The sequence below is a fragment of the Pinus tabuliformis genome, chromosome J (assembly GCF_031772625.1).
Source record: "Pinus tabuliformis cultivar Carrire ecotype Pingquan chromosome J, CPIR1, whole genome shotgun sequence".
In the NCBI taxonomy this organism is placed as follows: Eukaryota; Viridiplantae; Streptophyta; class Pinopsida; order Pinales; family Pinaceae; genus Pinus; species Pinus tabuliformis.
The window spans coordinates 172,839,067-172,866,839 of NC_142295.1; the positions used below are offsets into that span (position 1 = coordinate 172,839,067).

Below are 27,773 nucleotides of genomic sequence, written 5' to 3' on the forward strand. Positions count from 1 at the left end.
GTCTTATGCGGGTCATATGTGGTTCTTCACGGGTTCAATGCGGGTAGCCAAGTTTTATGCGGGTTTTGGCGGGTACGGGTAGAAACCGCAGGTTCTATGCGAGTGGCCCATCTCGCTATAAAACCTGTCGAGAGTCAAGACTCGCGGGTACTCGTGGGTCTTATAAGAGTTGTGCTACACTGAGTGAGATTGCTGGTTCCTTGCCCAGTTGGCCCATTTGGGGAAACATGCCACAAATAGGATTTGACACTCAGTGGGAAGGATAACAACTTCTCCTCTTAACCACCCTAACCAGACCCAATTGGCATCTGCCATTGTATTTGTGTGAAGCTCTATGGATAAATGATACAAGTTTGGATACTGTTTTCATGTGCCTTGGCACAGACTTTGAATGCTGTAACTAAAGTTGTTTGCTATATAATTTACCAAAGTTCTGCACAATAGGATACTTAAGTCAATGGGCTTTCTATTGACATATGAGATGCTCTCTTCGAATGGTTATCTGCTAATTGGATACTTCGATGAGAACCGTTGATGTTATAAAATTTTATCCTCCTTATATTTGAGTACAAGTGATTTATCTCTAAGAAAATGTCCTATTTGTTATCTTAGAGAATTCCCATGTTCTTTCGTTATGGATAGCATTACAATGCAGTATAGTTGACTTTGATGACTGATAATTTGCGTGGCACTGAAATCTATATATCCTTCAGTCCATGATGAAGAATAAAATAAGAAGAAAAAGAAATTAGATTAATGTCTAAAAATGGGCAGAACCAATAGATGGAACTGTTAGTATAAGCATATCCAGCATGCTGTTCAAATAGGAGTGCCTAAGGCATGTCCTTTCCTAGCTTATGGGCAATATATGGAACGACTTTCAATTGTTTTTGTGCTCAGTTGTTTAGGATATTCCAGGAGAGTTTGTAATCTATATTCACAAATAGAGATACTGTTGAACTGCTTCGTTTTTAGCGATCATGAATTGCATTGTGTAATTACTGATGGTTCATTTTCTTTTCCTTTTTCATTCATATTTTATATATACTGAAATGTTTGTCTGTCAGATATGACAGTTTCTGGAGTTGTCGATTGGGTGTATGCCAAATTCGGGAATTGTCAAATAGGTCACACCTGGCCTCACAACGGAATAACTCACTGCATTTCTATCAAGTCAAGTGTCAAGGAGTTGATGATAGCTTACAAAATAGCATCTCTACAGGCAAGAATTGGTCTTTATTTGGATTTTTTCATTTTCATGTATCTTTCTCAATCATGCATCTCATCTTTTGTCATTTTTTCAATAAAGCAAATGCATCTTATGTTCTGCTTATGAAAGATATAATTACATCAGATCTTACATCAAATGGCTAAGGACTGACGATGAAAACTTCCTCACCTAAATGAGGTGAGGTGAGCCAACATACCAGCCTTAGCAGCATTTTCCAGAGAATCAATCTGTTTCCTAAAAGATCTAAATCTAATAAGGCTGAGATCCGGTTCACCAATGCAGCTCTGGAGGTAGGTATTTCCTCAACGTGTAACTTGGTAGATATTTCTTGAAGGTTGCCACTACAGCGCCTGCCCCACAAGATAGGAAAGTTCCATAAGTTGAATGGGACTCCAATTCAAGCTGTCATGTTGTCTGCCTATCTAAGTGTCCCCAAGAGATACCCATTTCAAAGGATTATTTCTTGCCTTAGGGCTTATTGCTTGGGCAGTGTTTCAAGGAGATTACTTCTGTTCTGTTTATATCAGAACTTGAAGAATCAAATGCATCACTTGTAACAGAGTGCTTTAGCTGCTTCCATAGTTCTCAGTTTTGGATGAGTATTTTATATGGAGATGGTGATCCTTGATGTTGCTTATAACTTGTATGTAGTCACATATTGGTATCATTTCCTTTTGTATGTTCTAAGAAAGCAAGTGATGCTAAAACATGTTAGAAAATTTCAGACACCTGCTATTTATATGTTTTGTTGTTGTAGCCAAGGGGTTGGCTCAACCAGTAGTTGTCAGTGTTGCTGGGCATTTGGCTAGTTCTGTGCCAACAAGTGCCCAGTTTGAATCCCCCTGGGTGAGACACACTAGTCTTTGCTGACAAGTTTACTAGGGATGCCTTCCACAAGGTGGGGAAGCATCCCTTGGGTTCCGCCGCGAGGTTTTCCTTGGAAAAAAAGAGTGTTGTTGTGTAGCACAAATACTCTGAATTCCATGCATGCTTAGAGGAGAAAAATTCCATGCTTGCAATAATTTTAGGCTGAGATGCTGTTAAAGCAAAAGCACGTCATATTTGTTATGTTTTTGGTAGTGAAATCAATTACAGTATAGAGGTCCCTTATAAGGGTTGTAGTCTGTCTGCACTGAAAATTGAACATGTGAATAAATTTATTGGATCATTTATTTCCATCATATTGATGGAAAGTCAATGTTCTTGTAGTTATGAATATGCAAGTACTATGATCCTGTCGCATACAATCTGTAAGGTTCAGAATGGAGTCTCATACCAATTGATATAACATCATGTGGTTTCACACCGTTTAAGACATGCAATGATTTTGATGTGAACTAGTCAAAGGATGCCTTCAAAACCCAGCCAAAACTAGGTGTGGACAGATGTGAGCCACATTGAGTGCAAAGTGCAGGCGAGTGAAGTTTCTGAATCAAGAGACTGATCATGAAAGTAAAAAGTTCTCTGGTCTTTGAAAACAACAATTCAGAATAAATGCCATTAGTGCACATAGAAAATATTTATATTATGCAATGACTACAAGTATTTAGGCTTGAAGAAAACGAATCCATGGAATAGATAAGATAATGCATTAATGTCCAACTGATGACCACAAAAATAGGTCAATGGGACTGTGTTAGGTACAATTATGTCGATACAAAGTGAGAATGTTAAAGCAGCTCCTATATAAGACAAAAACCAAGATGTGAAAGAGCATTCTACTCTAAAACCCTAGAAGGTCAACTCCAAAGAATGAAGATGCAATCCAGGAGGGGGATGTACAAAATGGATGACTCATTAGCCTATGGAAGTAGCTGTAGTAGGTGACCCTAGTCTGCTAGAGCTCTCTTTCTTAATATCCAAGGCCAAATGGAGAAAACTCAACATAAGTCTCTGGCTAGGAGAATAGCGGGGCAAGGATCTCGAATTAAGCCTATGTGGTTGTCTTGAAGGAAATGACCATCTCTGAGGTCTAGAAGATATCATCTGGCGACTGTACTTATAGTTATGGGAATGAGGCCTGATCTGGTGGTGCCGCTAGGGTCTAATGGAAATGAGAATAGAGCCTCATCTCCTCATTGATCTGCAATCATTTATCTCCATCTACCACTTGATGCCTCAATTTGGGAGCACCATAAAAAGGGAAGTAATTTGTTGAGTAGAAGCTGATCTCTAGAGTGGATGTAGCTGAAGGATAGAGGTACGAAGATGAAGGGCCTCCTGCATGTATAGGGCCAAGCATCTCTGGTTGGGGTACCTAAAGAATCTGTTAAGTGTTTGTATCTCGTGGAAAAGACAGTGGAACCATCCTTAAATCTCATAGTAAATTGGGCAATAGAAGATGAAGTGTTCATTAGTCTTCACCTCTTGGAGATGGCACAACTAGTATATCTTATCTAAGTAGCTAATCCAGTGGTCAATCTTGATATGTAATTTATGACACCCAACTCTGAACTAGCACAGGGGTATTCAAAGAGCATGCATCCAGTGGCGACATGTATAATGGGGTCGAATAATAAATCCATCTTTCATAACCATGAAGTGCTCAACATAAAAGGCCATCGTTGGACGTAACTGACCCTTAGGGTTGAACCAAGTGACTTGCACAAATTGCTTATAGGTGTTCTCTCTGATGATGATGTTCAACTCTTGCCTTGCAGGTAAAAGGTGAATATGATGATGTTCAACTCTTGCCTTGCAGGTAAAAGGTGAATATGATGATGTTCAACTCTTGCCTTGCAGGTAAAAGGTGAATAGGGTCATCAAGAGAATATTTGAAAAGGGGGGAGGTGATCCATTGTAATGCCAACATATGCTAGAAGATTTGAGATGCCAACATAACAAAATTGAGAATGGGTTTGTTACCCCTCATTCCAATAGGGGTACATACATTTTTCCACTTTGTGTTATCATCGTTGTAAGCCCAAGGATATAAGTCAAATCCTTGTAGAAACCATGTGTGTCTTTGTATTTAGGTGTCCTAGGCCTTGTGATGGTCGACCATGGCCAGTTCCTTTGGGTGATATTCCTAGTTCCTTTCTTCCTAGATAGGATCAAAGGAATTTGCATGAATCTCATTGGGAGTCATGGTTTATAGGAACCTTGGTTATGTAGGGTTGATCACCAATGTATGAGCCAGTCTAGTGCGCGTGAAGGTGCATCTATGTCTTATCGCATGGTTATGTGTGTCATTGGGTCTGTATGTGTCCTTGGCCTTAGTGCAATATTACTCAGATAGTTCACAACATGGTAGTCTGACAATGTCAATAGTTCACATTTCATGATGCATGTGGTCTCGGAAGTAAAAAAGTCAACTTGGTCTCAAAATGCTCACAATGAAAATAAGATGACATTCTACGTTGAAAGTTTTGCAAAATATGAAGGCATTTATCAGAAACAGGTAGTCAAAGTTGGTCTAATGGTACATGAGAGTTCTAGGCCAACAAGTGGCAAAACATGGGCATGACTTGATAGATTTTTGCGTGCAATATGTAAAAAATGGTCTACAAAATTAGTTGGACAAGACCTAGGTTGCAGATTTCTCGAATTATCCAAGGCATTCGAGATTTGGCATGGTGAGATCATCATTGTGGTACCTGTTGGTGATGATGTGGCAATGTAGGGCTTTCTGTAGCTAATGGGGCTAGTGGCATGTGAAATTAAGGCAAAAATCAGCAAGTTATAAAAAATCAAGGAAAAGTACCTAAGGGCATTGAAGATCTCTCAAAGGTGGCTAAGTCGACCTTCAAACTAGTTGTTATAGTCAAGGAGGTAACAATTGGAGGAACGATGGAGGTCAAAAGGTGAACATTGGGAGGTTAAGAGGACCATTTGATACCTTGTGGACACAAAAGTAGTCTTTGTAACAACAAAGAATCATCCAAGTAAGGAATTCAATCCTCTTATGGACAAAGTCGAGCTTCAAGCAAGCGAGTCAAACTACTCAAGTTCGTCATTGGAGCATCTAGAGAACATTGAGCATCTTTGGATTATTACTGCTCAAACTAGCAGGGGTCTTGGAAGGTGATCCTATAGAGCAATTACTAGGTCAAGGGGCAACATTAGAGCGATAGCCCACTGTCACCTCAGCTAAGGCTTCTTGCTCTTTATAGACTTTCACCGATGGGAGGATACCCGGTAGGAGGAACCACAATGATGAATATGTCACTAGAAAGGTAAAAAGGTGATTCATAAGGCCTATTCATAAGAGAGTCTCAAATCTATAGTTTTCTTGCTTGAAAAGCAAAGTGATAGGCTGTTTAGGAAGGGTTAGGAGGGCTTTTGAGGTTAGGGTCTGAGAATGTCTTATCAAGGAAGCCCCTAGATTCAAAAGGCCTTATGAATGCTTGGTTTCTAAGTGGTCTTTGTGGAATTGGAGTCAACAAGTTGTGGGACCACAAAGGGCCAAGTGGACCCAAAATTAAGTCATGGATGTGGAGTTGATCAACCAAGGATGTACTTGACCTAATTAGGGAAAGGAAGAGGATCAAAGAAAGAATCTTCTTTTGATGATTTAATGCTATCATACTAATAAGGTCACTAGCCAATGGGAAACCAAGGGCAAGAATTGATCTTCGAGCTAGGGCTTGGAATATCTCAAGATCCCACCATTGGAATTTCGTGAAACTTGGAGGGACTCTAGAGGACACACAAGCACAGTTGTGGACAAGAGATCAAATTCTTTTGATGGCTAAATCGTGAGAAAAGTGATGCCCTAGGAGACATATGGAGGCTAGGCCTAGAAAAACAGGGGAAAGTGAGAGAAATATGTGAAAATTCTATCACTGCAGCAACTGATTTACTTTTCCTACTTATTTCACCATAAGTTATTCATGAAATTACTTCAATAAATATTAAAATAAATACTGTTGCAGATATCACACCGTAATACAGAAACAAACATATGCACAAGAATCAACACATTGACACAGTTATTTTAGACTAATGTCCCCGAAAAAACCCAATGTGGAAAAACCGGTGCAGCAAGGGAGGATTTTATTATTCAGCAATTTTCTAGTACAACAAGGTGCCAAACTGGCTTACCCATACATAGACAAATTCTTCAGCACTTCTTTTGAACCCAGCGTCAGCCCTACTGACCTCTGCGTTTATGTAACCCTTTGCGTCAACTTGTTGAGCCTCTGCGCAACCTCTCTGGTCTTTTGCGTCACTCTTGCAGCCTCTGCATGGATGACGCAGGCCCTGTTGGCTCTGCGCAGTCTCTGCTGCCTCTGCGTGGCTCCCTCTGGCCCTGCGTCTGCCTTTTCTGCCTCTGCGCTGATCTCCCGTCTCTCTGTTCCGTACTTGCTGCCTCCTGACTGCTCTCCAGACCACTGGTTCAATTTCTCAGCTAACCCCGCTCCAGAAATTGAACTGACTGGTCTCCCTCAGTGTGTTCTCCAAGTGCCCCTCAAGCCTCCTCTTATACTTTTCTCGTTGACAAATCAACGACCGAGATTAAGTCCCTAATCAACGGCTAAGATTAGATCTGGCTTGATCCATGACTTTTGGACCATTCTAACACAGTTTCATATTAATTCACATTAATATTTTATTTTCCCTAAGTTTAGACTTAGGGATTACATTAAAAATATTAATTATTTTAATATCTCCCAAACTGTTTAGAATCTGCCCAAACCCTTTCTGGGTATTGGAGATCTCATGTGCCTTAGCCTCTCCACCAAGTTTCGTGGCTAGAGCACATCCGATGCTACCCCAAATCAACAAAATAAGCTTTGAAAGTGATCACCTATGGAGGATTAGTGCCTTGTCCTTTGGGAGAGATGGAGTCAAGGAGAATTTATTGTTCGGAAAAAGTTCACCCAATCAAGGAGGCCTTCAAACAACTTTGCATGGCATTAGGGCATGAGAACAATTGTTTCAAGGACTTTATACTTCGACTTGCAATAATTGATGACTTATCGAGACACATTTAACACAAATTATCTATAGGAACATTCACCCATTCATACATGGCCCATGACATGATGCAACACTATAAAAGATTACAATTTCCACCAATTCGTATTGAAAAGCAGTAAATTTCAGAGTTGTATAGCGAAAATCCCAGCAACATTCATGTGACAAAAGTAAATAACAAGCATGAAAATAGCACTTACATGTACAAAAGAGCATATCCAACCATCAAATTATGCCAATAATGAAGCTCCAAGACAAGAGAAAGAGATCCAAACATCAAAATTCATCCATATCATCCAAACTCGTCCTTCAAAAGGGATAGCGAAAATCTCACAAGAGTTAATAACCCAATCCAAGTAATGATGAATCAAAGAGAACGCCTCTCTTCTATTTATACAATCCTCTAAGGGATTCAAATGGCCTAATTTGGATTAATAATGCCCCTAAAATAAAATAATGTGCATAATAACAATACTTTTGGTGACAAGCCCACCAAATGGCTGAATAACATAAGAATAAGCCTCTCAAGAGGGTTGAATGATCAACAAAGTGAGTCATTGGGCCTTTGAGGAGGCCGAATGAAGTCCAAGAGGTGCCATGATGTAGAAATTGACTCCAAACATAGTGGACAAGGGGTTGGCCCCTTGTTTTCCAAGCAAGACCCTGTGGTGCTCCCAAGTGGGTGTGGGGGCACAAGGACATCCTCATGGGTCTCCAAGTGGATCGAAAGTGCCTGTAGACCATCTGTAAGGGCTAAGATGTTGATGTAAGCCCTCCCTCTACAGCGGGAGACATCCTCTGGATCTTGGAACTTCTGCCAAGTCTATGGTGCAATTATGGAGTCAACTGGGCATGGTGAACCAGGTGCATCATCCTCATCCAAAAGGTGGAAGACGAGCAATCAATGAGTGGTACTCATAATCAATGCTCACCTTACAAGTGCCAATGTGGCCCTCTGGAGGGCTAGGACCCAGTATAGGGAGACCAAGCCCCAAATGGAGACCCACCTGCAATCCTGCATAAGATCCAATGTGTCCCCTTGCCCTCCAATACAACAAATCATTAGAATAATCAAGTAAAAGAGCCATGGATAAGGGGTAGAGCTCATATTTGGCTTTTGTCCACGTGCTAAATTTGTATGTCTCGACCATCTTTTGCATTTTGTGGTACATTTCCTGGTGAGAGTGGCCAAACTATGCTGTTTCTTTTCTTTTTAGCTGCATCAACCTCCAGGCATCGTTCGAGGCCAGACCCAAGGTGTGGACAAGGGGGGGGGGAAGGCTAACCTTATGTGGACCCAGTGGACACATGTGGACCCGAATGGGAAAGGAGATGAATAAGGTTAAAATGAGTGGAAGGAAGTGATGCATATGGTGTCTGGAAGCGGGACCATGCAACCAAAATTGGGATTTCCCATGTAGTTCCAACCCTAAAGTTAATGGCCAGTAAAGGAGATCCCATGGGACTAGGATATAAGGATAACCACGAAGTCAGGTAGTGGAGACGAGAGCACAGACTTAGCCCACTCTTTTTGCTGAATCCCCCACCAATCCATGCCCCAAAGTGCCCATGGATAGTAAGGAAAATTACTCAACTATACCAATGAAAAGTCATACCTTCGGGGTCGGGAGGCACACCTTCAAACATACAAACATAACAAGTGGGCGAGGGACCACATGGCTGGCTCAGGTGGCGGGGTAATAGTACATCGATCTATCTAGTGGCTGCAAGGGGATATTGGCTGTCGACTGAGGATCATCTAGGAGAAAATTTTTCTCCCATATACACTACCCACAAGTGGTGGGTAACATTTGGCTCCAATTGGGACATGAGCTCTCGGGGAGGTGCGTGAAGCTACTCGAACGGGAGGTCATGAGAATACTAGCAATCGCTTGGTACCGTAGACCTGTTACCTGCACATGTCAAAGACCAAGCACACGGGGCAACATGTTTTGGTGGTGTCTTATGACCACCCATGCTTAGTATTAGGCCATAAAAATCAACAAGAAAGTAAAAATGCAATTTTAATCTAAATGCAACTAATCTATCATGAAAATACCACATGATGTTAGTTCTAATGAGAAAATTGACATACAATGCATCCTACCCTAACATGCATATAGTTCAACTTCAAGTGTCAAGGAAAGGGGTGATACGTCTCAACTTGACTGGTTGCGACCAAAGTTTGTCGTTGAGTTTTGGCAATGTAATAATAATCTTCCCCAACCTTCCCATGATTTTTTACAGTTATTGGGTTTTTATTTACAAGACCACACCCCCAATCTTGTATTCCTTTTTAGTCTTCCACTTTTTCTTTGCTTTGTGACTTGGTCGCTTGAGAATACAAACTTCTTGTGAAGGGATAATGGGAGAAAGCTTCTCAGTCTCATGTGTCTTGTAATAAGGGATCAGTGCTGACGTGACCACATGAGTGGGGTAGGCAAGTTCTCTATAAAGAATGAAGGGGGTTCCATCAGATTGCGGAATAGTGGCATATGACAAGTCCATTTGAAGATGACCTCCGATAATGGCTCCCCACTTCCTTGATAACAACATCCCCCAAACATCAGGGATATCTATGACCACAACATCCATAAGTAATGATATATCGGGGTGCATAGCCAAAGAAACCTTACGATCTTTTATGAGGCCCTCTACTTCCATGGGTTTGGAGTTAAAACCACACACACTTTTATACCTTCGAGTGATGCTAAGACCCAATTGCTCCATGACTTTTAATGGCATGATGTTTGTGGAAGCCCCTGAGTCCAACATGCAATTATGTAAGAGAAGGTTATTTATGGCTAAGGTAAGCATGAATGGCTCATGTCCTGGGTTTAGATCAGGAAGGTGGATATTTTGCAATGCTTCGGGTAATTCTTCCTCTTCAAAACCCAGGGATTTCTTGACTTGCCATTGTTGTCGGGGAAGCTTTACAATCTCCTTTAATGGAACTTGTATCGTCATCTTCCCTATGGCAGCGTCCATATCGATATCAAGTCCAACCTCTTTATCTTTATCCCTTTTGATGGTATTTTTCTTATTGGGATTGGCTTTCTTTGGATGATCCTTTTTAGGAGGATCTTTAAGGAGAGGTTCTTTGTGAGGGACTTGCTTGGGAAGATAGTCATTTTTGTTGGTTTCCTGTTGAAGTTTCTAAGTCTCACGTTAGAAATTCTTCTTGCATTATCTGGTTTATTTTACCTACTTGTTTATTCCTTAACAAGTTATTTAACCATATAAATACTGAAAATAAACACAAATGCAGTCTCAACACATATACAAATCATCAACTGAAATAATAGACAAACACACAAGGGACACCGTTATTTTTGGACAATCGTCCCCGGAAAAACCCAATGCGGGAAAACTGGTGCAATAGTTATGAGGGTTTTATTATTAAGCAGCTTTCTTGAGTAAAACTAGGGTGCCAAACTGGTTCACCCAACAGAAATTTCTATTTGGCAGTAATACCTCCCTTTGGAAGCAGATATTCAGCAAGTCTGCCCCACGAAAATCCTTCCAACACTTCTCCAAGGCTCTACATCAGCCCTGCTAGCCTCTGCGTAGCTATAGAACCCCCTGCGTCAGCCCTCTACCTCTCTGCGTCAGCTCTCTGGCCCTATATGTCACCCACGTAGGCCCTGCTAGCCTCTGCGTAGTCTCTCTGGCCTTCTGCGTGGCTCCTGTTGGCTTTGCGTAGCCTCCTCAACCACTGCACTGGTCCTTTGGCACTATCTCTGCCTCTCTGCAATGCACTCACTGCTCCTCGCTGCAACTCAGATCATTTGTTCGATTTCTCTGAGCAAACCCCGCTCCAGAAAATCGAACTGACCGATCAATCTTCGTGTATCTCCAACTGACCCTCAAGCCTCCTCTTATACTTTTCTTGTTGAGTTTTCAACGACCGAGATTAAGTCTCTAATCAACGACTAAGATTAGATTTGGCTTGATCCATGTCATTTAGATCCTTCTCAGCGAGTTTTATATTAATATCCATTAATATTTTAATTTTCCTAAGTTTAGACTTAGGAACCCCATTAAAAATATTAATTATTTTAATATCTCTCTAATCGGGTGGAATTTCCCCAAACTATTTCTGGGTCTTGGAGATCTCATGTGCTTTAGCCTCTCCACCAATTTTCATGGCTAGAGCACATCTGATGCTACCACAAATCAACATTCCCTCTTAGTGAGGAATGTGCTCTAGTAATGCTCCACCACTGAACATCACACTGATCTCCTTGCACCAGTACTTGTTCTGATGCTTGGCCTGTTGCCCAACATCCACTGCACTGCTGCTTCCTATACTGCTGCCCATGGCTCTGCCACTGCCACTGCTACATCTGTACTACAGCTCCCTCTCAACATGCTGCATCATGTTGCCCATAGCACTACCACTGCTAACTGCTGCACTGCAACTCAGTTACCGAGAAGTAAGTAACTGATCTACCCAACTACTGACATCCTTGTCAGTTCGGAAGCCTCCTGATGCTGAAGCTACCTCTACTGCTATCCTGTGCTCCCTTTGCTACCTCTGCGCTGTTGCAACCACCTCTGTGCCTCTCGCACTGCTGCAACCTCCACTGTGCCTCTCGCACTATTGCAACCACCTTTGTGCCTCTTGCACTGCTGCAACCCCACTGCGCTGCTACAGAACCCAACACTTTAGCACTGCCTTGTCGCTCCATCACATCTTGCTTCTACCGACATCCGTCATCTTGCTACTGTCATTCAGGGCTCCTGTAGCCAGATATGATCCAAGAGTTTGGGTACCTCAAGGATCCTGTCCCACAGCAACAATTGCAGCTTCCACTGCTCTGCGTCACTCTAATAGGGACTGCATCACCCTACCCGGCTCACTAGCACCTTGTATGTCCCACGAAAGTCCTCCCAGCGCTGCCTCTTGGCCCTGCGTCAGCTCTGCTATCCTCTGCACAGCTACTGAAGCTTCTGTGTCAGCCCCTAGACCCTCTGCGTCACACACGTTGGCCTCTCCTGGCTCTGTGCTGCTCCCAACTGCCTCTGTGTAGCACCCAACTGCCTCTGTGTCAACTTCTCCGGGCTCTACACTGTCTCTCTGGTACTAACTTTGCCTCTCTGCTATGTATTCACTGCCCCTCGCTGCTGATCACTGATTTGATTTCTCTTAGTAAACCTCTCTCTAGAAAATCGAATGACTGATCACTTTGGTGTGTCCTCTAACTGACCCTCAAGCCTCCTCTTATACTTTTCTCGTTGGTCCATCAATGGTCGAGATTAAATCTCTAATCAACGACTAAGATTAGATTTGGCTTGATCCATGGCTTTTGGAACCTTCTAACCCAGTTTTATATTAATAGTATACCCATTAATATTTTATTTTTCCTAAGTTTCGACTTAGGAACTCCATTAAAAATATTAATTATTTTAATATCTCCCAAATCGGTTAGAATCTGCCCAAACCATTTCTGCGTGTTGGAGATCTCATGTGCTTTAGTCTCTCCACCAATTTTCATGGCTAGAGCACATCCTATGCTACCCAAAATCAACAAATATGGCCACAACTGATTCTCCAACAGCATCTTCCTCTGCACAGAAGTGCCTTGATACAATGTCGTCAAGGTATCCCACATCTCCTTTGTCATGTTCTTCTCGGCAATATGCGATTTCACATAACCTTGACGCCATCAAGGATTATGCACTTTTCCTTCGCCATTGCATCCTCATACCTTTCATTATCAGCTGGGTTGACTGCGATAACCACAGTTCTCAAGGCGAAGCCCTTGATGCAATGTCTATCCAGAACATACAGGATCTTGGCCTTCCAGATGACAAAGTTGGAGGCCCCTTCCTACCTGTCTTGATCCCTCAGTCTGTTCATTGTCATCTCCGCTCTTCTACTGGACTCTCTCTGAGTCTCGACTTCCCTTCTGGAAGTTCTCTCCTAGACTTTCTTTGAGTCTCGATTTCCCTCCTGGAAATCTTCCTGCCAACTATCGATCCGCTCCTCTTTGCAACTACAACTTGGATCTGGATTTCTTGGCTAGAAATCCCTCAAGGCAACGACTCCCTCTACCTTGGTTCTGTCCCGTTAGGTACTGTTCTGCTTCGACAATAACAACACCCCACTAGTTTCCCAATCCACAATTTGCTCACAGCTCCCTAGGCCCCAGCAGCTAAAGAAACTGAGCCTCTTAGCTCTGCGCAATCCCGGCAACACTGAATTGCTCCTCTGGCCAACTGCATCATGCCTACCTGACTGAGTAGGATGACGTGGCTCTTCGTGAGCCTCTTCTGCCTCTCTCTGCCTCTGCACTGGCCCTCTCTCTGGCTCGAAGTGATGACGTAAGCCCTCTGCGTCACTCCCTCTCTGCTGCTTTTTGCTTAGGAGCAGCTTTGTCTCTCGGGATAGCTTCTACTGCTGCAAATATTTCTGATTATGCTAGCGCCTTCAGTCCTCTTGTGATCTGCAATGCTTCGATACCATGTTGAAATTTCTAAGTCTAACACGTTAGAAATTCTTCTTGCATTATCTAGTTTATTTCACCTACTTGTTTATTCCTTAACAAGTTATTTAACCATATAAATACTGAAAATAAACACAAATGCAGTCTCAACTCATATATAGATCATCAACTGAAATAATAGACAAACACACAAGGGACATCGTTATTTTTGGACAATCATCCCCGGAAAAACCCAATGCGGGAAAACTGGTGCAACAGTTCTGAGGGTTTTATTATTAAGCAACTTTCTTGAGTACAACTAGGGTGCCAAACTGGTTCACCCAACAAAGATTTCTATCTGGCAGTAATACCTCTCTTCGGAAGCAGATATTCAGCAAGTCTGCCCCACGAAAATCCTTCCAACACTTCTCCAAGGCTCTGCGTCAGCCCTGCTAGCCTCTGTGTAGCTCTGGAACCCCTTGCGTCAGCCCTCTGCCTCTCTGCGTCAGCTCTCTGGCCCTCTGCGTCACCCACGTAGGCCCTGCTAGCCTCTGCGCAGTCTCTCTGGCCTTCTGCGTGGCTCCTGCTAGCTTTGCGTAGCCTCCTCAATCACTGCACTGACTCTCTGCACTATCTCTGCCTCTCTGCTATGCACTCACTGCCCCTCGCTGCAACTCAAATCACTTGTTCGATTTCTTTCAGCAAACCCCGCTCTAGAAAATCGAACTGACTGATCAATCTTGGTGTATCTCCAATTGACCCTCAAGCCTCCTCTTATATTTTTCCCGTTGAGTCTTCAACGGCCAAGATTAAGTCTCTAATCGACGACTAAGATTAGATTTGGCTTGATCCATGTCATTTAGAAACTTCTCACCCAGTTTTATATTAATACCCAATAATATTTTAATTTTCCTAAGTTTAGACTTAGGAACCCCATTAAAAATATTAATTATTTTAATCTCTTTCTAACTGGGTGGAATTTCCCCAAACCATTTCTGGGTCTTGGAGATCTCATGTGCTTTAACCTCTCCAACAATTTTCATGGCTAGAGCACATCCGATGCTACCACAAATCAACATTTCCTTGGAGGTTGCAGGGTCTTTGTTGTTGTCCTTTCGTGAATATCGGACTCCTTTGAATCTTCCACTATTATTAGTGTTAAGGATTGGCTTTTGCTTTTCTTCTTTAATAGTGACCTCACCAATTTGAGGATGACTATATGACCCCCCCCAACAAAATGTTGAAGGTTTCAGATTCTACAAGATTAGCCTGCTCGTTGACTTCTTCGTCATCACTCCCATCCTCATCACTCTACTCATCTTTGAAGGATGAATCTTGCTCCACAACATTTGTTGGAGCCAAAGTGTTGGGGACTTGAGATGAGCTTGGTTTATCCTCCTCATTTTGCTTCTTAGGGAAAGGCTTCCCTTTTGGGATATGGCTTGATTTTTGGGCCCTTGTAAGGCAATGAGCTTGTTCATGTAGAGCCTATCACGTGAATTCATTTCTTCACTCAGCTTTTCCATTTTCTTGAGAAGCACCAGAAGGGTTTCTTCATGTTGATCTTTGGATTTTCCCTTTTTGACTTCGACCTTAGCCCTGGGGTGTTCATCCACATCCATCTTGGAGATTCGTAGGTTTTGTTCAACTTCTATGGCTATCTCTTTAGCCTCGGCCAAAGTTTTGGGTTTCTTATCCCTTAATGCATAGGTTAGGTGGCCACCCAAAACTTTGATGAATTTATCCAGTATGTTAGCATGGTCGGGGATATCCTTAACTACTTATCAAATTTTAGGGTGAATTCTCTAATTTCTTCCCTTCCGCTATTTATTTGAGAGAACTTCTCAATGTTGAAGGTTCCTTGTGCATCACATGACCATCTTTTAATGAACATATCCTCAAGTTGGTCAGAACTATCAATGCATCCTGGGGGAAGACATAGGTACCATTCTCTTGCTTGTCTTTCAAGAGACAAAGCAAAAAGCATCATGATTCTATCTTCATCGAATATCATCCTAGGAGAATATTCCAGTAGAATTCTTCGATATGATCACGACTCACGAGCACTATCACCCTTAAACTTGGGCAACTGGTTATTGTATTTCTCGGGTAAAGGTCTAGGGTCATTGCTCAGGTTCAAGGGGGCAAAGACACTAACCAATCACCTTTCACTCCTAGTCATTTTGGGTTGGTCTTGGTTTTGGTCAGTGCTAGAGTCATTTGCCATCTTTTGGGTGGGATCACCGACCTTTTCAAATTCAGGGAGAAGGGTAGTTCTAACAGGTGATGGAGTTCGTTCTCCCCTTCTTGCAATGACCCTAGTTATAGGAGGAATGTTGTCACCTTCGAGCAAACTAGGGGTCTTGAAAATGAATGGAGTCGCCAGAGGAATTTTTGAAATGTCGTCTATGAATCAATTCCTCAATGATTCACTAGGGAGGCAGATCTGCTTCCTCCCCGACAATGACGTTAAAATGTTACTGCTCAAACTAGCAAGGGTCTTAGGAGGGGATCTTATAGAGCAATTACTAGGTCAAGGGGCAACAATGGAGTGATAGCCCAATGTCACCTCAGCTAAGGCTCCCTGCTCTTTACGGACTTTCACCGATGGGAGGATACTCAGTAGGAGGAACCACAATGATGAATATGTCACTAGAAAGGTAAAAAGGTGATTCCTAAGGCCTATTCACAAGAGAGGCTCAAATCTATAACTTTCTTGCTTGAAAAGCAAGGTGATAGGCTCTCTAGGAAGGGCTAAGAGGGATTTTGAGGTTAGGGTTTGAGAATATGTCTTATCAAGGAAGCCCCTAGACTCAAAAGGCCTTATGAATGCTTGGCTTCTAAGTGGTCTTTGTGGAATTGGAGTCAACAAGTTGCGGGACCACAAAGGGCCAAGTGGACCCAAAATTAGGTCAAGGATATGGAGTTGATCAACCAAGGATGTACTTGACCTAATTAGGGAAGGGAAGAGGATCAAAGAAAGAATCTTATTTTGATGATTTAATGCTATGATCCTAATGAGGTCACTAGCCAATGGGAAACCAAGGGCAAGAATCGATCTTTGAGCTAGGGCTTAGAATATCTCAAGATCCCATCGTCGGAATTTCGCGAAACTTGGAGGGCCTCTAGAGAGCACACAAGTGCAGTTGTGGACAATAGATCAAATTCTTTTGATGGCTAAATCGTGAGAAAAGTGATGCCCTAGGAGACCTATGGAGGTTAGGCCTAGAAAAAAGGGGAAAGTGAAAGAAATAAGCTTTGAAAGTGATCTATGGAGGATTACTGCCTTGTCCTTTGGGAGAGATGGAGTCAAGGAGAATTTATTGTTCGGAAAAAGTTCACCCAATCAAGGAGGCCTTCAAACAACTTCACATGGCGTTAGGGCATGAGAACAAGGAATTTATTCTTCGACTTGCAATAACTGATGACTTATCGAGATGCATTTAACACAAATTATCTCTAGGAACATTCACCCATTCATACATGGCCCATGACATGATGCATCATCCTCATCCAAAAGGTGGAACACGAGCAATCAATGAGTGGTACTGGGGATCCATGAAGTACTCTCTGCTATGGTGGAGGCCCATGGCTCTCAATGCTCACCCTACAAGTGCCAATGTGGCCCTCTGGAGGGCTAAGATCCCGTATAGGGAGACCAAGCCCCAAATGGAGACCCACCTGCAATCCTTCATAAGATCCAATGCATCCCCTTGCCCTCCAATACAACAAATCATTAGAATAATCAAGTAAAAGAGCTTACAAGTCATGGAATCAATGGGGCACTTCATGGTGGCATGCCCTTCCATAGCGGGCTTTGGCATGTACAAGTGTCTCCAGGCTCAATAAGGGGGTTAACCAAGGACCCTATTAGGTGGTTTCATCCTTTAAAGGGGTGACATGTCCAAGGTACATCCCTCAAGTGGTAGGTGGCAAATGATAAAGTGATGGAACAGAGTGGGGATCAGGGGAATCATCCATACCACATGTTATGGTATAAGGGTAGCTATGATAAAGGGAGGCCCACACCTGGGTATATGAGTGTAGGAGGGAGCAAATCATGGTACATGAGTTACCCCGACCTTTGTTTTTCCACCCTTTTTCATACGCGTTTTTGCCTTTGATTGATTTTTCTTCATAACTGCTCGGGGTTCCAGGGGATGAGAGGATGTTGTGTGGTATATAGCAGTATATACCCCCTGAAGGTGGGGCAGTTCATCGCCCACCAGGGATTGGGACAATAATGGGTTCCTGTTGATGTCGATTTGGGGTAGCATCGGATGTGCTCTAGCCACGAAAATTGGTGGAGAGGCTAAGGCACATGAGATCTCCAATACCCAGAAAGGGTTTGGGTAGATTCTAAATAGTTTGGGAGACATTAAATTAATTAATATTTTTAATGGAGTCCCCGAGTCTAAACTTAGGGAAAATAAAATATTAATGTGAATTAATATAAAACTGTGTTAGAATGGTCCAAAAGTCATGGATCAAGCCAGATCTAATCTTAGCCATTGATTAGGGACTTAATCTCGACTGTTGATTTGTCAACGAGAAAAGTATAAGAGGAGGCTTGAGGGTCACTTGGAGAACACACCAAGAGATCAAGATTTTGACTTTCTCGGGCTGGGTTTGCTGAGAAAGTTGAGAGAGTGATTAGAGTTGTAGTTGAGGGGCGGTGAATACAAAAATAGAGAGGCAGAGATAACACCGTGAGGATTAGCGCAGTAGCCGGAGAGAGAGACGCAGAAGCAGCCAAGGGTTCATGCATAGCCAGCCAGGGCTCACGCAGAGGCAGCCAGGAGCTGCGCAGTGCCTTAGAGGGCCAGCGTGGGTGACGCAGAGGGCCAGAGGGCTGACGCAGGCCAAGCCAGAGTGACGCTGGGCTAACGCTGGGCTAGAGAGAGGCTGACGCTGGGGTTTCGTGGGGTAGATTGGAGCTGTGGAGCTGCTGGAGTGTTTATCCGGGGTTTCAGCCAGAATATCTGCTTCCGAGTAGAGAGGTACTACTGCCGAGATTTTTCTCTGTTGGGTGAGCCGGATTTGGCACCCAGATTGTATTTTGAAACTGCTTAATAAATCAAACCCTCAGATAGCTGCACCGGTTTTCCCGCATTGGGTTTTTCCGGGGACATTAGTCCAAAAATAACGGTGTCACTTGTGTGCTTGTCTCTATTTCCTTCAGTTGATGATCTGTAATGTGTTGAGCATGTACTTGCATTTATTTCTAGTATTTACATGGTAAATAACTTGTTAATTAACAAAACAAGTAGGTAGGAATAAATAAGTAAAGTGCATGAAGGGTTTCTAACGTGTCAGACTTAGAAATTCCAACATGGAATGAGAGGGTGGTTGCAGATCACAGGAGAACTGAGGACATCAGCTGAGTAGAGCAACAACAACAGAAAACAGCTGTCCTGAGTGACATAAGCTGTTCCTAGCAGAGAAGCAGCAAGGAAGGGGTGACACAGTGCCTGCGTCATCAAGTTCGAGCCAAGAAGAGGCAGCGCAGAGGCTGAGGGAGGCAAAGGCAGGCTCACGCAGAGGCCAAGATGGTTGACGTAGTTGGCTGAGGAGGCTAAATTGCCGGTGCCGGGATTGCGTAGAGACTAGGAGCTCTAACCTTCAGTTTGCTGGGGTTTAGGAGGCTGTGGGTAAGTTGCAGAGTGGAGCTGGTGGGGTATTGTAGTCAGAACAATACCTAACAGGGCAAGGCCAAGGTAGAGGGAGTTGCTGTCGAGGCGGATTTCTAGCCAAGGAATCCAGATCAGTGTTGCAGTTGCACAGACGATTGGAGAGGGGCATCTTGACATTGGCAGAAGGATTTCCAGGAGGGAAATCGAGGCTCAGAGGGAGTCACACCAAGAACTTCCAGGAGGGAAGTAGAGGAGCAGCGAAATGGCACTACACGGAGTAAGAGACTAGGACAGACTGGACAGAGCCTCAAACTTCGTAGTCTGGAAGGCCAGAATCTTATCCGTACTAGACAGGAATCGTGTCAAGCACTTCGCCTTGAGGACGATAGCTATCCCAGTTGATCCGGCTGATAACGACATGTACGAGGATGCAATGGCGAGGGCTAAGAGTATCATCCTTGATGGGGTCAAGGATCATATAGTACCACATATTGTTGAGAAGAACACGACACAGGAGATGTGGGAGGCCCTGACCAAGTTGTATCAGCATACTTCCGTGTAGAGGAAGATGCTACTAGAAAATCAATTGCGATCATACCAGATGAAGAAGGGAGAATAGATCGACCCATTCCTCGGTCGATTGAAGGAGATCTGAGATCAACTGACTTCCATAGGGGCAATGCCGGATTCAAAATTGATGGTGAAAACAGCCCTGAACGCAGTCTCAGAAGACTGGGAGGTGTTTGTCCAGAGTATATTGGGCAGGGCGACCCTTCCAGATTGGGAGGAAATGTGGGCTGCTCTTCGCCAAGAAGAGATCAGAAGGCTGAGTAAGGCGGGAAGCAGCAGCAAGGGGATCAGAATCAAGGAGGAGGAGGAGGATGTTGCCCTAGCGTCTGAGGGAAAGCAGGAGAAACGAAAGAAGGACCTCTCCAAGGTACTCAGCTTCCACTGTGGGGAGCTGGGTCATTATGCGACCCAATGTCCAAGGAAGAAGAGTAAGGGAGAGGCCTCTGAGAACAAGACAGCGCCAACAAGGGCAGAGAAGGAGGTGGAGACAGACGATGCAACAGTGCAGAGGATGTTGTGCAGCAGGCCTAGCATCAGCACAGGACCGATGCCGGATGATCAGAGTGATGCTCAGTGAGGAGTATTATTAGAGCACAGTCCTCGCTAAGAGGGAGTGTTGATTTGGGGTAGCATCAGATGTGCTCTAGCCACGAAAATTGGTGGAGAGGCTAAGGCACATGAGATCTCCAATACCCATAAGGGTTTGGGCAAATTCTAAACAGTTTGGGAGATATTAAAATAATTAATATTTTTAATGGAGTCCTTAAGTCTAAACTTAGGGAAAATAAAATATTAATGTGAATTAATATAAAACTGTGTTAGAATGGTCCAAAAGTCATGGATCAAGCCAGATCTAATCTTAGCTGTTGATTAGGGACTTAATCTCGGCCGTTGATTTGTCAACGAGAAAAGTATAAGAGGAGGCTTGAGGGTCACTTGGAGAACACACCAAGAGATCAAGATTTAGAATTTTTGGGGTTGAGTTTGCCGAGAAAGTTGAGAGAGTGATCAAAGTTGCAGCTGAGGGGCAGTGAATACAGAAATAGAGAGGCAGAGATAGCACTGGGAGGATCAGCGCAGTAGTCGGAGAGAGGGACGCAGAAGCAGCCAAGGGTTCACGCAGAGCCAGCCAGGAGCTGCGCAGTGCCTCAGAGGGCCAGCGTGGGTGACGCAGAGGGCCAGAGGGCTGACGCAGTGCCTCTAGAGGCTGACGCAGGCCAAGCCAGAGTGACGCTGGGCCAGAGAGAGGTTGACGCTGGGGTTTCGTGGGGCAGATTGGAGCTGTGGAGCTGCCAGAGTGTTTATCTGGGGTTTCAGCCAGAATATCTGCTTCCGAGTAGAGAGGTACTATTGCCGAGATTTTTCTCTGTTGGGTGAGCTAGATTTGGCACCCAGATTGTATTCTGAAACTGCTTAATAAATCAAACCCTCAGATAGATGCACCGATTTTCCCCCATTGGGTTTTTTCGGGGACATTAGTCCAAAAATAACGGTGTCACTTGTGTGCTTGTCTCTATTTCCTTCAATTGATGATCTGTAATGTGTTGAGCATGTATTTGTATTTATTTCCAGTGTTTACATGGTAAATAACTTGTTAATTAACAGAACAAGTAGGTAGGAATAAATCAGTAAAGTGCATGAAGGGTTTCTAACGTGTTAGACTTAGAAATTCCAACAGTTCCTTCATGATGGAGGGGGCTCATCTAGGGCCCATAGGAACTAGGGTGATTGCCATGGATAAGCGGTAGAGCTCATGTTTGGCTTTTTCCCACGTGCTAAATTTTTATGTCCTGACCATTTTTTACATTTTGTGGTACATTTCCTATTGAGAGTGGCCAAACTATGCTTTTTCTTTTCTTTTTAGCTGCATCAATCTCCAGGCATCATTCGAGGCCAAACCCAAGGTGTGGACAAGGGGAGGGGGACGACTAACCCTATGTGAACCCGAATGGGAAAGGAGATGAAGAACGCTGAAATGAGTGGAAGGGAGTGATGTATATGGTGCCAGGAAGCGGGACCATGCAACCAAAATTGGGATTTCCCATGTAGTGCCAACCCTAAAGTTAATGGCCAATAAAGGAGATCCCATGGAACTAGGATACAAGGATAACCACGAAGTCGGGAAGTGGAGACAAGAGCACAGACCTAGCCCACTCTTTTTGCTGAATCCCCCCACCAATACATGCCCCAAAGTACCCATGGCAAGTAAGGAAAATTACTCAACTATACCAATGAAAAGTCATACCTTCGGGGTCGGGAGGCCCACCTTCAAACATACAATCATAACAATTTGGCAAGGGACCACATGGCTGGCTCAAGTGGCGGGGATAATGGCACATCGAGCTATCTGGTGGCTGCTGGCTATCGGCTGAGGACCGTCTAGGAGAATTTTTTTTCCCATATACACTACCCACAGGTGGTGGGTAACATGGACCATCTTTCTTCATCTATTCATCTTGCAGGGTTAATGCGAGTGGAACGTTGGACTACCAAGGTTCATGTGAACGAAATTGAACTCCCTAAGTGGGAAAAAAAACAATGTAATGATATTTTTTATTGTAATTTACTTAGTCTCTGATGCGTGGATGACAAGTAATATTATTTTCCTAAAGAAAGGTTGAACTAGACATTTATTAGTCTCTGACGCGTGGATGACAAGTAATATTATTTTCCTAAAGAAAGGTTGAACTAGACATTTAAAGAAAAATTATAAAGGGCTAGTCCCTCCTCTAGTTAAAGTTTTTGAATTGTGAGATAAATACATGCCATAATTTAGAACTTTTGTTTTGCAAACATTTTGTCTCTATTGTGTGGGTTGGCTTTTTCTATTTCGTGTTTTCTTGATACATGTTATAAGGGGGTTAATAAGATAATTCACAATTAGTAAGGTTTATAGAAGTTTTGGAGGGAAAATCGAATGAGGGGATACATAGCCATGCGGAGAGGGTGAGCAAGGTGTTAGTCTTCTTCATTCATCTTGTTGTAGGTTGGAGCAAGTTGGAACCAGAAGTTGGACCAATCCTTATAGGGCATAGCTTCAATTGGGTGAAAATAATTTCTTGTTGCATAATTGACTTGATGATTGGAGACACCTTGCTAGGGGCCATTCGTAGTTGGATCTAGAATGTCGTTGTCTTAGATGAGTTCAAGCCCGCCTCACTGTTCAAAGTGCATGGTCAACTTTAATGTGAATGTGATTCATAACCCAACCGTCTAAAACGTAAAATTATGGCCAAGATAAGCGATTTCTCAACAACTAAACTTTTATTTTAAAATCCAAAAACTTTTAAATTTCTGTTTTAGTTAGATTATTTTACTAGCTTGCATTTAAAGTTTTATCATAAATTTCAGTTACTAACCCTTGGGATTTTGAATATAAAGCTTAGATCTAAGCCAGGAGATCAATATACTTTGATTTGAGCTTTCAAACACATTATCTTCATGGGTATATTGAGTTTAATCTTGTAGATTTGCAATAAGTTACAAATATTAAATTCTTAAATTTGACATTCTCCTTTATCTAACCCTTTCTATTTGCATTCTCCTTTCACTTACCTTTTCTATCATTTTCCTTAAATATTCAACATTATCGTTAATTGCTTCGAGATGTTTGAGAGTGATTCCAACCTCGTCGAACTTCATATGGAGAAAGTAGAATTTCATATCTCAACTAGAATTCAACAGACTTAATAGTTTTCATTATTTTGAGGATGATAGAGTTGTAGCATTTCCACTGGATTCTACCATGTATGAGGGCATGTGATTGGCATTAATAAAGACAACCAAGCTATGGGATTTTGCATCTAGTAATCATCTATGAGAGTTGATATAGGCATGTGTTTCCTTTTAAATTTGCATTTATGTGTATTTTTCTTAATTTTTGCTTATTTTCTTGCAAGATAATGTGTTATTTAAAAAAACCTATATATCTATATTTTTTCTACTTTTTATATATTGTGTTTATTCTGCATATTGATTTTGGGGGATTCATGTTTTAATGCATTCTTGTTCCGAGAACTTTTACAACTTTCCATGTTTCGTGTGATTTAGCTTTCAAACTATTGTGTTTTATGCCATGCATTCTAATTTAATGGGAGTTCATTCCTTCCTTCTCTTCTTTATTCCTATGTTGACTTTGGATCTAGAATACGTCATTCTTGATATTTAGCAAATTTTAGGATACAAGTTTTCTAATCAAATACTATACTCACAACATCGGAAACCCTAGAGTATTTTCACTGCAAAATCTAGCAGACCTAGTGCAAAGCCTTACTAGGCAGCCTAGGTCTTATGGCAACAAAAGATTGTGAAAATTTCTGAATCTACACATCAAAAATCCTACTGCAATCACTGGTTTATCATCTCCTACTTGTTTTTACATTCAACAAGTTATTTAATTATTTAAACACTGATGAAAAACACTACTGCAGACTACACTGACATACAAATCATAAACTGAAATAGATATGAGACAAACACACAAGGGACACCGTTATTTTTGGACAAACGTCCCCAGAAAAACCCAATGCGAGAAAACCGGTGCAACATATAGAGGGTTTGTATTATTAAGCATAATTTCAGTACAATAGGTTGCCTCTCACACCGGCTAACCTTTCAGAGAAATCTCGGTAGCAAGAAATACATACGAGGGTTTACCATGTTCTCTAAGTCACAATTGATCCACTGAGTGGCTGACTTCGGCAAGCAATGTGAAAATCCCAGCACAATCTCTGCCTGGGCCAGCTTCTTGCCTCTGGGAGACTGCGTCACTCCTTTTGCTGGATTGATTTTCTCTTAGGAGCTTCGACTTCAGCCCTCTTGGCTCAGAACGTCGAACTCCCAGCAAAATCTCGAACTTCCGACGATTATCTTGCATTGCCACTGCAAGTAACCCTCTCAGCCTGCGTCAGCACTACATGAGCCCCTTCATGGGCTACGTAGGCCTCTGCGCTGTTGCCTCTCTGATGCTATTGCTGCCTCTCTGCCTGGTACTCGTTGTCTCAGAACTCCCTTCCGATCCAACTCTCTGCTACTGTCCCTCTCATTGCAACTCAGATCACCTATTCGATTTTCTCAGCAAACCTCACCCCAGAAAAATCGAACTGACTGATCAACTTGGTGTATCTCTAACTGACCCTCAAGCCTCCTCTTATACTTTCTTGTTGATGAATCAAAGTCTGAGATTAAGTCCCTAATCAACGACTAAGTTTAAAACAGATTTGATTCTCGTCACTTAGAAGTTTCTCACCCATATTCTTATTAATACCCATTAATATTTTTATTTTCCTAAGTTTAGACTTAGGAACCCATTAAAAATATTAATTATTTTAATAACTCCTCATCCGGGCGGAATTTCTCCAAACAATTTCTGGGTCTTGGAGATCTCATGTGTTCTAGCCCTTCCACAAAATTTTAGAGCTAGAGCACATCCGATGCTACCCAAATCAACAAAGATCAGCCACCATGGTCACCTTAGTGGCTTCTCTCTAGCTGTTTAATTGGTGGATATTATCCCCATAAGGGAGGTTCCCTACAAAATATCACTAGAAAGATATTCAACTAAGGTCTCAGTGGTGATACAAGGTCTAATAATTGAAGGAAAAGTTACCGGCCAAGCATTGAAAGGCTAAGATAAGGGCTGCCTATGCTTCAAGTACACTTTCCTAAGACCTTTTGTGACTTAGAAGAAAGGTGCTATAAGTTAGGGTTTGTGCAATATGCAGATTTAGGGCACATAATGGCATATAGCAGCTCGATAAAATAGCCTATGAATGATAGTATTAACAAAGAACAAAAGGCTATGAAGGAGGCAAGCTATTGTTGAGTAAACAATTGTTTTAAATGGCTGTAGATGCATATGAAAACAATTAAAATCGAGCCATCAACCCTAATTTTGGGGTGAAAACATGCAATTAATGCTAGATTTTTCCTTTTTATATTTATTAAATACAATCTCTTTCAATAGGACAATAATAAATGAACAATAAATTACTATGAAATGCAAATTTAAGCTAAGCCTAACCCTTGTTACCATAAATCTAATAGAAAAGGAAGAAATTTTAAATGATCACCACAAGCTAGTCTAGTGCCTTCTCTCGATTGGGCAATGAAGTCAATGATGGCAAGGTCAATGATAGAGGAACGTAGATGAGATGGGTGGAGTACTAAGAAGCCTCTCTTAGAGTTAGAAACCCTAGCGACTTTGTCTAAGTGGATATTCAAGATTAGAGGAGGCATACACAAAGTTCCTGTGATAGATTCCTAAAAGACTAATTTTGCAAAGCATAAAGAAACAACATTTCATGAAAGATATTGCACTTTTAATATGGCACAAAGAAATCCTTATTTCAGAATTTTGCATGCAAAATTGATGAAAATCAACAATAAAGTTACACCATTCAATCAAGAATCACTTCCTCAATCCAAGACAAGTCTCATGCAAAAATATCCCTCCCAAGACAATTTGCTTCACAAAGATCACATTGCGTTCAAGAGAAAAGAGATAGAGCTAGTGCGCACTTCTTAAGAGAGAGAAGTGTTGTGATTGTAATGATTCAAGATGAAAGTGATTCCCCTCTATTTATATGAGGGTAACCAAGTCACTTTTCATTAATTTACAAGTTAAAGCCCTAAAAGTTTACTTCAGTGTTCAACTAGGCCTAAAGGTCACAAGCCGACCTTAAAGCATGATAAATACATCAAAATAGCCCACATGTGTGGGAATAAAGGCTCTCCATGATGACATCATCCTCTCAAAATGGACAATCTCCATCAAGCAAGTGATAAAGAGGCTCATGAGTGCTCCTCACTCCAAGAAATCATTACGTCGGCCTTCTATGGCATGTGGGGTTGATGTGGCATGCTTTGAGGCAAGCATTGGCACATGTGCATGATGTACTAGCCCTCCCAAGTGATTGCAGTGATCACCATCCTCATCTGGGCTTTGGAACAAGGGAATATCCATCAAATAGGTCAAGGCCAGTATAGGGGTGTCCTAGGTCCATTTGGGTACATCATCAAACAAGCCAATACCTTGGCTTCTTGGCACAACATTTCAACATCTGGAGGTGTAGCAAGGGGCATATGACCATGTAGAATCTCATCAAGGCCCAATATCCATCTCATGAGGGCAATGCGGGGGCCATAAGGTCATATCTACTCTCAACAATGGGGAAAATGTCCTTTGAAAGGTGCTAGATATGTGTCAAGTCTTCTTTCAAAGGTACTCTGCTGCATGAGTAATGAACCACCTAAAACACACCCTCAAGATCAAGTGAGATCAACATCATTAGGGACAAAAACCATTAAAGTATCATTGTGACCATATTCAATGTTAGGGGCACAAAATAGTTCACACAAACCTTGCCTTCCAATGTCTTTCTAGCTCAGGATTTGTAAGCAAGTTACCACACTTGTGTTAGGGATGGTTATACCTTCAGCCCTATTAGGTGCTTCTAGCCCCCAAGGGAAGGACATGTCATAGGTAGACCCATCAATCCATATGTACATGTGATAATGATGGTAATGGAGTGGGCAAGACTTCAAGGAAGATGGCCATAACCATGGTACTAGCTAGAGGGGGGTCCAACATCTCTGAGTACTATAATGAGAAGAGGGAGCAATCATGGAGGCATGAGTTACCCCTTTCCTCAACTTGTTTTTTCCACCCCTCTGGTGTGCCTTTTACTTTAATGATTTATCTTTCTTCTTGCATAGCTTAGGAGACCAAGCTTGCTTTATGCTTTTCCAATACCCCTTAAAGATGTAGTAGTTTCTCGCTCATCGGTTGGGACATTCAAGAGTTCCTTTATGATGTAGCATGGAATGTTGGTGAACAGGATGATGGCTAATGAGGGGGGTAGAGCTCATGCTAGGCTTTGAACCACGTGCTTACTATGTGTTAGGATATTTCGACACATAGGAAATAATTAAGTATAACTTGGTCGAGTGTATAGTTAGGTAAAATGTGTTTCTTTAGTATGTACTTTTTGT

At 42.4% G+C, this 27,773-nt stretch overlaps 1 protein-coding gene across 6 annotated transcripts in view; it reads left to right on the forward strand.

Moving 5' to 3' along the window:
• Positions 1-27,773, forward strand: part of LOC149226223 (uncharacterized) — a 180,405-nt gene that overhangs the window by 65,558 nt on the left and 87,074 nt on the right. For 3 of the 6 annotated variants that reach the window (XM_089375236.1, XM_089375238.1, XM_089375240.1), the window contains exon 3: positions 1,068-1,222. The exons of 1 other annotated variant lie outside the window; for it this stretch is intronic. In XM_089375236.1, the coding sequence (XP_089231362.1) occupies positions 1,068-1,222 (155 nt within the window). The remainder of the gene's footprint in view (positions 1-1,067; positions 1,223-27,773) is intronic. 2 more of the 6 variants (XM_089375237.1, XM_089375239.1) reach the window with 1 other exon arrangement.